This window comes from Poeciliopsis prolifica, unplaced genomic scaffold (assembly GCF_027474105.1).
Source record: "Poeciliopsis prolifica strain line A6 unplaced genomic scaffold, Auburn_PproV2 SCAFFOLD069, whole genome shotgun sequence".
In the NCBI taxonomy this organism is placed as follows: Eukaryota; Metazoa; Chordata; class Actinopteri; order Cyprinodontiformes; family Poeciliidae; genus Poeciliopsis; species Poeciliopsis prolifica.
The window spans coordinates 254,251-270,966 of record NW_026562444.1 but is presented as its reverse complement, the minus strand read 5'-3'; the positions used below and the strand labels follow the sequence as shown (position 1 = coordinate 270,966).

General features: G+C 41.6%; 1 protein-coding gene across 1 annotated transcript in view; it reads left to right on the top strand.

Moving 5' to 3' along the window:
- LOC129351693 (unconventional myosin-X-like) overlaps nucleotides 1-16,716 on the top strand; it is a 90,041-nt gene that overhangs the window by 50,835 nt on the left and 22,490 nt on the right. The window contains 15 exon segments of the mRNA XM_055020626.1: nucleotides 6,616-6,750; nucleotides 6,838-6,962; nucleotides 7,311-7,324; nucleotides 7,585-7,669; nucleotides 7,753-7,856; nucleotides 8,232-8,361; nucleotides 8,581-8,699; nucleotides 9,236-9,382; nucleotides 9,557-9,657; nucleotides 10,037-10,103; nucleotides 10,304-10,396; nucleotides 10,821-10,889; nucleotides 11,032-11,114; nucleotides 11,202-11,310; nucleotides 11,817-11,897. Coding sequence (XP_054876601.1) covers nucleotides 6,616-6,750; nucleotides 6,838-6,962; nucleotides 7,311-7,324; nucleotides 7,585-7,669; nucleotides 7,753-7,856; nucleotides 8,232-8,361; nucleotides 8,581-8,699; nucleotides 9,236-9,382; nucleotides 9,557-9,657; nucleotides 10,037-10,103; nucleotides 10,304-10,396; nucleotides 10,821-10,889; nucleotides 11,032-11,114; nucleotides 11,202-11,310; nucleotides 11,817-11,897 — 1,462 coding nt within the window.

Genomic DNA, 16,716 nt, shown 5'->3' with positions numbered 1-16,716 from the left:
CTTAAAGTTAAATTCAACACAGGTTTTGTAAAAACTAACTAGAAAAAAACAAAAGAACTCATTATGTAAACGAACAATTTTTGAATGGGAAAAGTAAATGCAAATATAGTTTCCAAAAAGTTGGTTCTGCTGGTTGGTTCTGCTGGTTGGTTCTGCTGGAGATCACTACTGTCCTGCTTTAGCAACATGTGAAGTGTTACTGTGCCGCTTGGATCGCGACCCGAACCCTCGTGGGTTTGCTGTTGCTTTTACTTTTAACAGTTTCTGTTAAAGTCATTTGAACAGAGTTCTGCACAGCTGCTCCAGAACCCGAACCGGTTCCGGTGATCACTAACTCTCTCAAAAACATGTCTGCTGACGGCGGGCCAGGAAAATCCGGAGCGGACCCCCCATAAACCGTGGAACATGCCGGGGCCCCCCTTACACAGAGGAAGAGGAGCCGTAAATCTGCAAGCTGGCACTTTGAGCCGAGGCAGGAAGCCTTCCCTTCGGATTTAGGGATTGTTGGTAATCAGATCCAGGCGACTGAAACAGGAGCTGGTGTAAAAGAAGAAGAGGAGGAGGATGTAGAAACCAGCTCTCACATGAGACCATCTGCTCATTAAAGCTGAATGCCAGTCTGCGTTTCCACTAATGCGGTACCTACCTGCAACCAACCACATTGCTTTAATGCACAAGTCCTGGGGAGATTTTATTGCACACTTAAGCAAAAAGCCGCTCTCAACACAAATTTCTTGGAATCCTTCAAAAAATCACTGAGCACAGCAGAGGCAATTTTTGGGGGCTAATGAGCAACAACAGCAGATTGAGACTCTAAGGTACAGTTTTACAGCAACAGGTCCTGTGTTAGCATCTCTCTGTTGGCTCAGCTGGAAGAAGCATTTTGAACTCAGCTTTACTTCCTGTTTGGCCTCCAGAATTTTAAAAACTTGAAAGTCTAAGTTTGGAGGTAAGGTGGCATTTTGACAGGCCTGGTTCTGGTAAGTCAGGTGGGACAATAATTTAGAAGCAACCTAAACAGACTGTGGCCACCCTTTCAATAAAATAGCTAACGTGTTTCCTCAGTAAATACTTTGGCACTGAAGAGTGGTGTGGTACCGCTTAGTTACTGTGTGCAGCTGATCAGAAAAGATTCTTTTTGAGTCGGTCAGTTCTGCTCACCAGCTGATTTCTTTTAACACTTTAAACACAGAGCAACACAGAAACTTTATCACTTCACTTGAAAAGTGACGTCCTGTTCTTTATTGCCCAGAATTTGTATTTCCTGCTGGGTTTGAGATCGTCAGAACCGAGTTCAGAACCGAGTTCAGAACCGAGTTCAGAACCGAGTTCAGAACCGTTCCGTCTGAAACGAATCGGCAGCAGGAATTTCCCTGAGTGAAGCTCAGTTTTGCTAAAGCTCTTTGCAAAACATTCTTAAGATTAAAACGACATGGATGAAAGTCAATCTGCGCTGACATATGTACGCCGGATATGCAAACTGTAAGGGATAATTCCTCACCATGTGTTCATTGTTGCTAATTATTTGAAAACACAGACAGCCGGACCTCTGCAGGGTTCATTAAATCCTCAAACAGGTTTTGCTTACAGTCTATTAGAAAGCATCAGGATTTTATTTATTTTTAATAAGAGAAACATCCTGAATTCTCATTTTAATAAGATCTAAGCCGACAGCCTCCAGTGCAGAGCTGCATGGCTGTTAGCCTGCGCAGTCATCAGATCCAGACCCGGCACTTTGTCCTGACCTCTTGACCCCAGAGGTGGACCGTGAGGTCAACGCAATAGTCTCGATCCTGGTTAATTAGTCAGGCATCTGGGGTCAGGAAAGCCCAGCAGCAAACCTCTGTGAACACATGCCTGAGAGCTTTCCTCCGGGGATCTGCTGAGATTCTGTTTTGCCTCGTTTCCACCGAGAGTCACAAGTTAACTGTGACTAAAGGAAGGAATGGATCAGAACAAAGGAGGCGTGCAAAACAGCCGTCCCACCGTGTTGGTTTTAGGTGCAACACGAGGCGGACGGAGCATTTTTGTCACGCATTCATAACTTCTTCAAACAAGTTTAACCTCACAGTAAGAATGAAGTTTTTATGCTGCTGAACTCAGCTTTACTTCCTGTTTGGAAGTAAAGCTTCCAAACAGGAAGCTTTACTTGCTGTTTTAAAGACAGTTGTGCAAGTTCACTTTCTACAAGAATTTGCTCAACATTCATTTCCATAATCTAATTGCGTCAGCAGTTATACATTCTGAGCCAAATCCAAACTCCCAGGTTATTAAAAAAGGTTTAAGATAGAAACCTCCATAAAGGCCTTAAACTCCGTCCTGCTTTATGGCATCATCCATCACAATAATAATAGCTTTAGTGTCTTTTACTTGGAATCTAATTTACATCTGATTCACTTTTCTTTGCTCACAAAGGTTGCATTAATAATGCAGACTCCCAAAGTGAACTTCTCAAATGTTTGTTGTTTGGAATAAAGTTCAGCTGCTGTCAGACACTTGATTCATTAAGATGAAACCTTTATGGAAAACATTCAATTATTCTCTACCAAAATGTCTCCACTAAACTGCCCAGTCAGGATTTACAGAAAATATTTGTTTTTGAAAGAATGACTGTTACTCTAAAACTGGAAGAAGTCAAATGTAAACAAAAACGGGACAAATTGATCATTTGCAAAATATTAATAATTGTTGTAGATTAAATTGTTTTCTGTCATATATAAGAACTGGCGACTGTCAGTTTAATTGTGTATTTTATTTTATGGTTTATTTTGTTTAAAATAAAAGTTGTTTTGATTTATTTTTATGCCAATATGTTTTTGGAAATTAAGCAATAAATACAGCTAATTGGCCAACATTAGCTGTTCTCTGAGAAGACCTAATAATTTATTCAGAAGTAAATAAAAAGACTCATCAATCTAAATGCCTTCCTGTTGAATCAAACTTTATACCAGAGCCAGACCAGGCGCTTTGTTCCTGTGGCGTTTTGGAAGCTGCTGTACGCGAAGGCCTGTTGTGAAGGTCTTTGTGAGCTGAATGCAGCTTGTTGTGGGACAGGAAGCCAGCTGAGGTTCAGCCTCTTCCACTCTTTAGGTCTTGGCTCTGTGTGTAAACAGTTTCTGTTTGTGTTTTGTTGCCTGCGTCTGAGCAACCAGGAAGTTGCTCCCTAAATCCGAACAGAGGGTCGGATGCAGCCCGCCTCCCGCAGAGGGGCAAAGCGGGCTTTAGCTGTGCATGCAAGAAGTAATTTAATCTTAATCTTCTTTGTTGCCTAACAAGCTGGTGTTTTATCTCAGTAAGATCGTTTCACTGTTTTCTTGTAAAACACTTTTCTTTCCCTGAGCAGACGGTCGAATAACACCGATCTCACTTTCAGTCACGACTCGACTCAGTTTCTGAGAAACTCTTTCAGTGGACGCAGTCTGCAGCTCTGTGTTTGTACAAAGAGTCTGGGTGAGGTCCAGAGCTGTGCAGGCACTTTGTCCAACATGCTGTTTGGTGGGTCTGAAGGCTCCCTCCTTCCTGCCACTGGGGGGTTTTACCTTGGGTGGCAACAGTGTGTGGAGGTCCAGTGAACGGCACAAAGACTGCCTGCTGTTTAGGTGTGTGTGTGTGTGTACATGTGTGTGTTTGCAGCCAGAAGGCCCTTAAATGGGTCACCTTTACGGACCTCTGTTACAACCGACGTCCCAATAGTCTAAACTATTTACAAAAAAACTAAACATGAAAACGTCAAACACTGTAAAAATAATTCCACCTAACTTTGGTCATGTAATGTTGATTATCCTGCTGTTTGTGTAGCACTGTGCAAAAGTTGTAAATCAATTTCATATTGTCCTCCTATTTCTTGTTTTTGAGACACAAGAAAAACTGAGAAATCATCCAATGTCCAAAGGAAATCTCTGAAGACATTCAGAAATCTCAGTGATTAACATCGTTTTAAAATAAAGTCGCAGGTCAGAGGTGCATTTTCTTTTTTTCAAACACTGTACAAGTATTTAAAAACAACAAAATTTCTAACAATATTTTACTGAATAGACTTTTTAAACAGAAAAGCTTTAAACGTGGCGTTAGAGAGCGATGAAAGTGACAGTTGTAGCTGTTGGGACGTTGCTGTGGGTCTTCCTGCTGCTTGGTGACCTAAAGCCTGGATGCCTGCTTACAGTCGTCTCCCATGCGTGTTTCCAAACCTCCGTCTGTCCTGTCATAACATCCCACCTCGCCTCAGGCTGCAGCCAGAAACCCTGAGTGTTTATTTCATCCTCGGTCCTGTTCTCCATCAGAACCGTAACCTTTTCCTGATCCACAGCTAACAGGTGAAAGTTCAGCTTCATTTTTAAACCTAAAGTCTTGAATGATTGCTCAGGGGCCGTCAGGAATGAGCGCTCGCTGCGACTCTGCTGGAGTTGTTTGCTTGGCTGCTGCAGTTCTCTCTGTTCCTGCTCCATAAGGCTGTTAGAAATGTCTGCTCTGCTCTATCTGTACCCATTTGTCTCCTGTAGGAACGAGGCGTCATGGAGTGTAATAACACCAGTTAACCCAACGCACATGTTGGACAACATGCAAACACCACAACCTGCAGATTACAGCAGTTCTCACCACTTTAATAGGGAATACTTCTCTACTGACTGGATCTAACGTTACACATTGTTTAGACATAAAGTATAATTTCACATCTTTTTAACAGCACTTGCCACCACATCCCTCAGTCCTTTCAGCTTGCCCAATTTTTATTGATATGACTCCTTTGAATACAAAACACTTCATAAAACGTTTTTTAAAAATTCACAGAGAAGAATAGAAAATGTAATCTAAACATATGTGAGCGTCTAAAAACGTTACCGTCGGTTTTTAGAAAAGATCGATGGAGCCGTCAATAAGTTTTTACGCTTGCTTGAGGCGGTTCATGGCTTTTCCCAAAAGAAGATGACACGTTAAACTGAAATGTCATTCCTCCGGTTCAGAGGAGAGAGCTCTCCGTTTTTCTGAGATGTTTCCATGCTAGCTTGCAAACTTTACTTCCTGTTTATTACAGCTACATATAGCATCAACATAGACATAGTGCTTCAGCTTCTGGTCACACATTTAGAATAAAGTTTGATTTGGTCCAAACTTGCAGATGGAAACAAACCAATTTTCTTTTTCCATCTTTTTTTTTTTTTTTTTTGCGACATTTTAAAGGTTTACTCAGAATTTGCAAAACAACTGGATGGAAATTAAGCTAATGACTGTTAGCTTCTTCTAGCTACACATATAAACACAGCTGAGTATCATCAGCATAGCAGTGAACATTATTTACTGTTTGTTATTTTATAGAGAAATAAAGGAATTAAAACTGAACTAAATGTCTGTAAATATTAAATACCTTTTGGAAATGTTTTTCATAAGTTCTTTTTTCTGCAGCTTTCCCTCTTTACTGACACCTTTAAAGTTCCCACTTTTATCTTTTATAAGGATCTACCCAACCATTATCCAAAGGGGCAGAGTCAGATAAGTCACACTTACTGGAAAAAGTTGTTTACGAACTTGAAGGAAGCACCCATTTGAACATAGCTTTAATTTAAAGTCAGCGGCTTAAAGGCAGAATTTCTCTCAATAAAGGAGATGAAGGAATAAATGTGCAAACATTTATTCTGCAGTCCGGCCCGGTTGATCCGGAGCGCCACAGAGAGCCAGGTTAGGCGGTTTGCTCATCCGTGGCGCTCTGCAGTTGTAGCATCTGAGTCGTCGTCACTTCATCTTCTCTGGTGGGAGATTTCTCTCCTTACTCAAAGTTTCAATGTTCCTGCTTTGTTTTAAATGAAAACAAGGTTGTTGTTTTTTATAAGAGCAGATTGAAGACAGCCAGCAGGCGGTGTCGTGCCTTTGTCGTAGAACTGACTTGTGTCCACTCAGTAAGTGTTTAACTGGGAGTGACACGCTGCACCAGTGATTACAGACCAGTCCAACGTGTCTGACTGGATGGTTGGACATGCAAAATCATAGTAATCAACGCAGTGAAAGGAGAGTAGCTGTTTTAACTGCCAGCTTAGTGTAACACACAGTTTATGGCTTTTGTTTGTTACAGCCTGAAATGGTGATGAATATATCAGATTTTTGTCCTTTTAACCGTTGCAATACAAAAACAAGTTTTCATTTCTGCAAGTTTCAGTGCAGCTCTTAGAATCCAAAGAAACGTTTTGGGTCTCAGCAGCAAAATGAAGGTAGTTATGTAGCTTTTTTTTCTTGTCAAATAAAATTGACAGGCAGATTCTGATATTTTCTGAAGATGTTAAATGTAAACAAGTGTCAGCATGATGGATGTTGGCAGGTGGGAAGCATTATGGCGCCACCTGGAGGCTGGTAATGGAACAAATAAAGATTTTTATAAAAGTTATTTTAACAAAATCTAATCGACCACAGTTGATTTTGTCCAAGTTTAGGGTTGTGCTTCATAAACATATATTTGCAGTGACGGTTTGTACTAATAACTTTTCCACCTGAGATCAAAAAAATAAGAAATGACCCAGGAAAACATCACACAAATCCCCTGCAGCTGACTGGAAATGATGTTTTTCTATTTCCATTCTAGCAGGTTGAATAGCTATAAACTAGAAATCTTGTTTTTTTTGTCCCCAGTGGAGAAAGTGGAGCTGGTAAAACCGAAAGCACCAAGCTGATTTTGAGGTTTCTGTCCGCCATGAGCCAACACTCGCTGGAGGTTTCCTGCAGAGACAAAACGTCGCACGTGGAGGAGGCACTGCTGGAGAGCAGGTCGTTATCCGGCTAAGGCTAACTCTCCCAGCTTCCCAGTTCACTTCACCTTCTACCTGACGACTTAACGACTCCCTCTCTCATCAGCCCCATCATGGAGGCCTTCGGAAACGCCAAGACCGTCTACAACAACAACTCGAGCCGCTTCGGGAAGTTCGTCCAGCTGCATTTCAGTCAGAAGGGAAACATCCAGGGAGGAAGAATAGTTGACTGTATCCTTTCAAACGCTCTCAGGGTTAGACGGACAGAAACTCATTTCCTCTTTTTATACCTGGAAAAGGTTTGGGAGAATTTAAAGTAGGAAGTGGTTTAATTAGAAAAGGTTTCCTCCAGATTTCTGTTGAAAGTTAAATGGTTTTATATTTTTAAAATCAGTTTTTAAACCTTAATTTATGGTTTGCAGCCAGACTGTGACTGATAGATGATTAGTATTATGTGCTGGACTGTCAAGGTGTTATTGTCTTTGTCTGGGAATTCATATCTGACATTTTGATGAATTTTGTAACTCTACTGAGATATTTGACTGTTGTGTACCTTAACTGATTCTTTTCTGATGAAAGATCTGCTAGAAAAAGTAAGTGCTTATGATTCTTCCAAGCCTCAACGTATGCTAAAGTGTAGCACTGATGTTTAAGTCTTCATGCTCTGAAAGCCGATTAAAGCAACAACCGGAGCTCAAGTGACGTTAAACATTAAAACTTGGACTGAGAAAATATCACAAAAACTTCTCATCTGTCTGGAAATCTTAGTCATCTCTGCAATCAGTTTTGATTTTAAAAGCATAAACCAACGGCTGATGATGATCCGACTCATATTGATCTTTGTCCTCTTCAGAATCGAGTTGTTCGGCAGAACCCAGGAGAGAGAAACTATCACATTTTTTACGCCATATTATCAGGAGCCAACAACCAGCAAAGAGGTGAGTTTCTTTGGGTTTTGGCGTCGCTGTTTAACATTTTATTTTGTGACGGAGGATCAGATTGTTTCTCTTTGTTTCTGCAGAGGCGTTCGGGTTGACGCGTCCTGAAAGCTACCACTACCTGAGACAGTCCAACTGCACGGAGGACAAGACAATCAACGACAGCGGCACCTTTCAGGACATTCTGGTACCAACAGTCTCTGAGCAAACATTCAGTCAAACCTAAACTACACCTGAACGTCTAGTTGGTCTGATTAGAAAAGTCTCAAATCTTCAACATTAGGAAGATTGCTGTTACTTTAAGGGTGGTTTAAATATAATTGATTTTTTGTCTGCATGTTTTATTCTAATTTAATTTCAGTGTATATGTATACTGCTTGTCTTTTTTTGTTCTTATCAATGTTTAATAAGTTATTCATAAACTTACACCAGTGAAAACCTCAAAACTGAGAACATATTGACTGTAAATAATGCAAATGACACAAAGAAATACGACCAGTTTATTTAGTAACTCAGCAGCAGGTTTTCATGCCCAGGTTTTTTGTATCTTTGTGGTTTTCAGAGCGCGATGCGAACCATGCAGTTCACAGAGGAGAACATCAGGGAGGTCCTGCGCCTCCTGGCGGGGATTCTCCATGCAGGAAACATCGAGTTCATGACGGCTGGAGGCGCTCAGGTCGCCTCAAAATCAGGTCGGAAAATTCATCCCCACCTTCCTCACTGCCTTCATGTTGCCTTTTTCTCTCCCAGCTCCTCTCTGTGCTGACAGAAAAAAATCCTGCATCTTAATTATATCTGGTAGTTTTTAATTGTTGTGAAAATCTATGATGAATAACGAATGTTTGAAATCTTTCCAGAGTTTCTGAGTTGGTATTAGTGAAAGCGGCGGGTTTTGTTGTTTTCTTCTGCAGCTCTGAGTTGGACGTCTGAACTTTTGGGCCTGAACTCAGATCAGCTGGCAGAAGTCCTGACTCACCGCTCCATGATCCTCAGGGGGGAGGAGATCTCCACGCCGCTAACAGTCGAACAGGTCAGAGGTCAAGGCATGTAGGATGAAATATGGAGAAAATGCATTTATTTTATTTTAAACAAAAGTTCTGAGGTGGTCCTGACGAAGTCCAGCAAGTGATGAAGCTCAATAACAATAAAAAACTTTTAGTTGTAACAAACTAGATTAGTTACCATAACTACATAATACAGACATTACAATGTTAACACTACAAACCTATTGAAGCTCTGATTCAGAGACAAGTCAATGTTTATTCAGCTCAACAGAAATTCAACTTGTTTTTAAACAGGAACAATGAGCACACTCATTCAGTTATTACAGGTATAAACTACTGAACCTCCAGAGTCACATAAACACAGTTACAAACTCGGCCTTTTATCACTAAAACTAACAAATAGGAGCACATCAGCTCAGCCTTAAAGCCGTCCAGTGCTGTTTTCTTTTAAACTTACAGAAAAGTCCTTAAGTTTCATCAGCTTCAGTTCTGCTCATTTCTGCCTGAGTGAATCTTACTGTAAATCTTTAATCTGTTTCCTAATAACAATCTGTTTTTGAAGGCGGTGGACTCCAGGGACTCCATGGCCATGGCACTTTATTCTCAGTGTTTCAACTGGATCATTCACAAGCTGAACCACCGGATCCGGGGCAAGGAGGACTTCAAGTCCATCAGCATCCTGGACATTTTTGGATTTGAGAACTTTGAGGTTTGCAGTTTCTTTATCTGTAATGTGTGAGATCAACAACACTTTCATAACACAATCTTGTAATTCTGTTCATAATGTTCCTGCATTAATTGTGTATTTAGTGTTGGATTGATGTAGAAACCTCAGGAATGTCTTGCTGTTCATAATTTTAGTGTTCTGGTTTGCTCCCCTCAGGTTAACCGCTTTGAGCAGTTCAACATCAACTATGCAAACGAGAAGCTTCAGGAATATTTCAATAAGCACATTTTCTCCCTGGAGCAACTTGAATACAACAAGTAGGTGATGATGCTCCGTTTCTTTTCCTCCACGTTTCGTTCTTTTTCTGCTGTTTCAGCTCTGGGTTGAAACGGAAACAAGGGAAATAGACGATGGAAAAACATTTTAAAATATTTCAGATTTTCCTTCTGTTCCACATTTTAAAAAAATATAAAACTGGCTGTTCTAAAAGTAAATTAAACAATGCATTTGTATGGGAACCTCAGGTCTAGAATTTTAAGTTTTAATGGGGATATTTTGTTTGGGACACACAGAGACTCGGTCGTGTCTCAAGCGATAAAGTCGCAGTTTTACATTCACTTCTTGGGTTTTATAAACAGCTGTTGGGACCTGCAGACAAATTCAACAGTCTGACGTAGTTTTCTGTTGTTTCTGCAGAGAGGGCCTGGTTTGGGTCGACATCAACTGGATGGACAATGGAGAGTGTCTGGATTTGATCGAGAAGGTATGCAGATCATTTCTTACTCCAAACAGGATCATTTTTAAAGCTTGTAAGTGAAGCACAGACAATTTTACATCAGATTTAAATGACACATGTGGAGTAATGAGCCAAATCAAGATTATTTTGGTCATAAACATGTATTTAATATTAGCTGTAAACTCTGCAGGAACAGTTTGAATGTGAAATGTTTCATTTGTTCTTAGAAACTGGGTCTCCTGGCGCTGATGAACGAGGAGAGTCACTTCCCCAAAGCCACAGACGACACCTTACTGGAGAAACTCCACAGCCAGCACTCGGTCGGTCTCCAGCATCCTCCTCTCGCTTTTAGTGTACAGCCATGTTGTATTCATGCAAGATGCACACATTGTCAGCAGGTTATTGTAAGAATAAATTATAAAGTCTAAATCTCATTTTACATATTTATCTCACCTGAATGTAATGTTCTCCTGTCTTTCCCATTTAAAAAACAGGCTAATTTATGTTGTTCAGTAGCTTTGCGTGGTCAATATCAATTTTATTTGTATGGAATGTTAAAAAAACAAAAACAGCTTCATAATTTATCCAAATAGTAAAAATTAGACTTTAAATTTGAATTAAATTAGCTCTGATTTAACACTAGATCAATGTAGAAAGGGTAAATTATATATCCTGAATGTCTAGTTTGACTTTGTGAAAGTTATTACCTCAGAATAATAATTGACCTTTTCTTTCTTCTACAGAAAAAATCCATTTTATGTGAAACCTCGTGTTGCTGTGCACCTATTTGGAGTCAGACATTATGCAGGAGAGGTAACCGCCTCACAGCTGAGCCTCGGATATTTTTACTGTTGTCTTTTTATTGAGATCTGAAAATTGTGAGGAGAAAAAAAGTTTCTTCTCTGTTTTGCTTTGCTCCTGTAAAACCGCGCTGCCCCCTTGTGGCTGTTTCCAGGTGGTGTATGACGTGAGGGGGATGCTGGAGAAGAACAGAGACACTTTCAGGGACGACATCCTCAACATGCTGAGAGAAAGCAGGTCGGCTGGATGGTTTGGAAGTGATGAAAAATGTTTTTGACCTTTATCGCCTGTTTGGCATTCCTGACTCCGCCCTTTGTTTGCCAGGTTGGATTTTGTCTATGATCTGTTTGAACACGTATTGAGCCGAAACAAGCAGGACACGCTGAAGAGCAGCACCAAGCACAGACGGCCCACCGTCAGCTCCCAGTTCAAGGCAAGTCAAACTGGGAGCAAACAGCAGATGAGCTTTAATGTACTAGATAGAATATTCTCTATACTACAATGTAGTATAAGCAGAATATAGAATAGAATTCTGTACTTTCTACAGAATAGTATTATTCTATATGCTATAGTATTTTTCTACTACTTGTATTCTCTAGTAGTATAGTAGATAGTACATATACTATCTACTATATTATTTTACATGTCATAGTATTCTCCACTGCTAGACATACATATACAGAATAATAGTATGTAGTAATAGTGTAGATATAGTTATCGATAGATATATAGAGATATATATGTATAGCTATATATATATATATGTGGAAAGTATTACTTTCCATAGTAGCATGCATACATATATGTATGCATCTTCTTTTTTGAGTTTTGTTATTATATTTGCAGTACTGAAGTTACGTCAATAAAAGAGCAAATTAAAAGTGGAATCTGTTGAGCAAAGATAGAAAGTAAAAAATAAGAGTGTTCATGTTTCTCCAGGACTCTTTGCACTCTCTGATGGCCACCCTGAGCACGTCCAACCCGTACTTCATCCGCTGCATCAAACCAAACACACACAAGGTGAGTCCCTGTTTGCGGGTCAGGATGTCACAGTGCTGACAGTCTGTGTGAACTGGTTGTCATTTAATCGTTAAACAGTCCCCCCCTCCACGAGGTAGACGGGGAAGAAAAATGTCTGGCTGCTTTGATGACCTTTAGCCCCAGGTTTCCTAGCAACAGGCTCTGGCAGTGAAGCATGCCAGAGCCTGTTCACAGCTGAAATACAGAAATGGGTTTTGGGATATTCCACCTGTACTGTGGTAATTGTTTCTGACTGGGAGGCTGCTGTGAAGGGGATGGACTGAGCAAAATTCACATTTTGCACATTTTTGAAAGTCCATGCTGGTTCTGAAACCCAAGTTCTTAAAATGAAAACTCCAGACTGTTTTTGGCCACAGGTTAAAAACAGATGTGTTTTCTTAAAGCAGAAAACACATCTATTCGCACATCTATTTGTCGTGCAAATAGATGTGCACGACAAACAGATGTGATGTCACTGATGACATCACAGGCTGTTACTTCGAAAGTTCTTGAATAGAAACCACTTAGGCTGGGGCAGCATTGCTATCATGGCACGGAAATCACGACACAGACGGCGGTCCTCTGAAGCGTATCGGCGCAAGAGGGCGCGCAAACTCACCAAAGCCCGTGGGCAGAAGAGGCGCCATCATGCCTCCTCTGTACGCAAACGGTTGAGGTAGGTTTGTGTCAGTTTCCCTCGTTAAGCATGTAGCATGCACTGTTTTCTTTGTTTATTTGATTCTCTGTAAAACAAGGAAAGTGGGTTGGCCCTTTTCCACTGCTCAGCCAGTGGAAAAGGGCACTGGGGACTTTTTCAGGGACTTTTCCGGCTGCAGCCGGGGACAGGTCTCAGTAGTAGTCCTGAATGAATGTGATGTCACTGATGACATCACCAGCTGTGAATTCAAAATTTCTTGAATAAAAGGCTACTTAGCTTAGCCGTAGCATTGCTACAATGGCACGTAGAGTACGACGTAGACGGCGAACCTCCAACGCGCCTCGACGTAGGAGAGGTCGCAAGGCTATCAAAGTCCGTAGCCGGAAGAGGCGCCAAAATGCTCCTCTGTCTGCCGACGTGGGAGACCATGCTGTCACTAGTTACTCTCGTTCAACTTGTAGCATGCGCTTTTTCCTTTTTTCCGTTTTTTTTTTTATTTGGCACTGATATGCAGTGACATGGCTGTTCACCTGCACCATAGGTGAACAGCCATGTCACGTTTGTGTGGATCATCCGTCTCAGAGCTGAGACAGATGTGGATGTTCTGAGTTGGAGCCATCTTGGTGAAAGCCAGATTTGTTCATCTCAAACAGACAAATCTTTGGCCAAAGTTCGGTCAGGTTGGTCACACTTCACGTTAAATAGGCTTAATTACGTCAGTCAAAGTCAAAAATGGATGTGATGTCATTGATGACATCACAGACTGTTACTTCAAAAATTCTTGAATGAAAGACAACATAGCTTAGCGTAGCATTGCTACAATGATACGTAAATCACGACACAGACGGCGGTCCTCTGAGGCCCACCGGCGCAAGAGAGCCCGCAAACAAACCAAAGCTCGTGGCCTGAAGAGGCGCCACAATGCCTCCTCTGTCCGCAGACGCTTGAAGTAGGTTTGTTGTTACTTGCTCTCGTTCAGCATGTAGCACGCGCTTTTCAGCTGAAAAGTGTTCCCTTTGTCTTTCTCTTTATTTCTTCCTTGTCAAACAACCAGTCGATCAGTGATTCTCTAATCCAGTCCTCCAGGATTCTTGCCCTGGAGGACTGGGCAAGATTCCCAGGTTTCTGTAAACCTTCAAGGATCTTAGCTTCCTCAGGACGTCCAGTCTGCGTCTCCAGTCTGTTGTCCAGATGAACACCAGCAGGAGTCTCTCCAAGACCTTGTGGGGTGTCAAGAGAGGAGAATGATGAACTGAATTAGTTGAAGAATGTGCTCAGCTCATTGGCTCTGTCCAGACTTCTGATCCTCCTTTTGCTTGAAGCCTGTGTCGTCTTCAATCCTGGCCTGATCTCTGATCCAGTTTCTCTGACAGGATCAGAGATCTGCAGTTTGTTCTCCAGCTTCTTCCCTATTTGACTTTGAGCTGCTTCTGTTTACTCCCTTGCTTCAATAACTCCCTTGTTCCATAAAGGTTCTTTTTTCTTGTTTAACAGGACATTTGGGTCACTGGTGATCCAGGGTTTCTGGTGGGAATGGTGCTGTCCACAAACATTGACTCACTCAGTCATGACATTGATGTAATCTCCATTTGGCTGGCAAAGGAAAATCCAATTTGTTGCTTCAAAACAACCGTCCTGAAGATGGTGATTTTGGTCTTGATTTTTCTGGTTGAGCAAACCAGTCAAGGTTATTGGGGTTTATCACCATGAACTGTAGGATTAAATCACATATTTAAGAATAATGCTGGTCCAAAACAAGAAACAACACAAATGTGTTTTCCTTTCAGTTTCTTTGCAAAGCAGTAACATGCGGTACAAACTGGTCACACCTCTTGATTCACTTTAAATTTTTTATGAAAAAGGAAGAGACACAGACAAAGTATGACATCATCAGTGATGGAGTGATGTCATTGATGACATCACAGGCTGTGACATCAAAAGTCCTTGAATAAAGGACCACTTAGCTTAGCAGAGCATTGCTACAATGGCACGTAGAGCACGACGCAGACGGCGCTCATCGCCGTCCTCGTCCTCTGAGGACGAGAACCCTCAGAGACGTAGGAGAGGTCGTAAGAATCGCAAATTCCGCGTCTGGAAGAGGCGGCAAAACGTCTCCTCCGGACGTAGACGAGGGCGGCATGTTTGCCATCACTAGTCACTCTCGTTGAACATGTAGCAAGCACGTAAAAGCCCAAAAAAATTAATAAAAAATAAGAAACATCATCAAGCAGTTTGTGGTGAGTGAGTGACTGGTTACTCACGACAGACTCAAAAGTAACCAGTCACTCACTCACTCACTCACACTCACTCACTCACTCACTCACTCACTCACTCACTCACTCATCACTCATCACTCACTCACTCACTCACTCACTCACTCACTCACTCACTCACTCACTCACTCACTCACTCACCACAGACTGCTTGATGAGGTTTTTTATTTCTTATTCATTTTTTTGGGCTTTTATGTGCATGTAAAATCCTAACCTTTAACCTTTAACCTGATACATGAGCAAAAGTTTCACTTCAATGATTTAAAACTCAGGTGTGATGTCATCACCAAGCGTTAGCTTGGATGTGATGTCATCAATGGCATCAAAGGCTGACCCAATAAAGTAAACAACACCATCTCCACCAGAACAGTGAGATGCTTCCTTAATAACAAACCAGTGAGCCACATGAACTGTGCAGTGAGAGACACTGCAAAGGAAACTAGATGTGATAATGTTACCGCTCACATTAGACTCTCACTGAAGAATTAGATTAAATTTTTGACAAAATTCTTAAAATTAAAATAACTTGCAAATTCCTAAAATAAGAACATTATGATGGAAAAGCAATTGAAATAATTGGGCTTTGCATAAAACCCAATTATGCAAAGCACGTCACCTTTCACTTTGAAACGTCTATGGGGTGATGTCATTGGTGACATCACATCCATGTCTTCACAATTTACATAAATGTGGTGTCACCGTTTCTGATGTCATTGATGACATCACAAGCTCTTATTTAAAAAAAATGCTTGAATAAAAAAAAACACTTAGCTTAGCGCATCATTGCTACCATGGCACGTAGACGACGACGACGACGACGCTCCTCCTACCGACGTAGGAGGAGGCGATACTACAGGCGTAGGCGGCGCAGAAGCAGCTATCGCCGTAGACGTAGGAGGTATCGCCGACGTCGTTATTACTAGTCGCTCAAGTTGACCATGTAGCAAGCAGTTTCAAAAAGCACAAAAAAAATAGAAAGAAAAGGAAAAAATGATGATTAAAGACTCCTGTCCATCCTGCACATCAGTAAGACTCCAACTATTAACGTGGCTAAGGCCAAAGAGCTGCCAACGACACCACTGACTGAATTTCCACAAGGCTGGGAAGGGCTTCGGGGAAATTGCAAAGCAGCTTAGTGAAGCTAAACATGTTAATCTCACTCAGACTTTGGGCTCCATGCGAGATCTCACCTGGTGGAGTATTGAAGAGAAGGAGGCTGTTCCCCCAAATCTGGCAACATGACCCCAATCAGGTCATGTTGCCAGAGGAAACACATGACCTCTAAACACAGGAAGTGGAATTAAGACCAGAAAGTCGTGTTTTGGTTTCCTCTGACCACATCACTTTCTCCCATGACTCCTCTGGGTCATCCAAATGGTCATGGAGATGAAGACGGGCCTGGCCGTGTGCTGATTTAAGAACGGGAACCTTCTGTGCCATGCATGATTTCACACCGTTTGTGTTCACACTGCAGCCTGAAGTCACACAGTTACTTCAGGCTGATGTCAGGCTTTACTTACTTTGTTTGCGGAAGTAAACATGGATGCTAACAGTGGAGTGCTAACATATATCTGATACGTATCGGATATGCAGGTGTCCTGGGTCCAACCTGTGTTGTTCAGACTGTCATGAAAAGATCGGATACAGGTCAAAAAAATTGTATTTGGGTCTCTTCAGGCTGCAGTATGAACTGCAGCCTGAAGTTCACACTTCAGCCGGCAGTGGTGCCGACTCTCTTCGGGTCATCGACCAGCTCCTCCTGTGTGGTTCTGGGTTGATTTCTCACCTCACGACCCATCGTGAGGTGAGAGTCTTCCAACATGACAATGACCCAAAGCACACAGCCTGCGTAAGGTGAGGTGCCGACCAGTCTCCAGACCTAAACCCA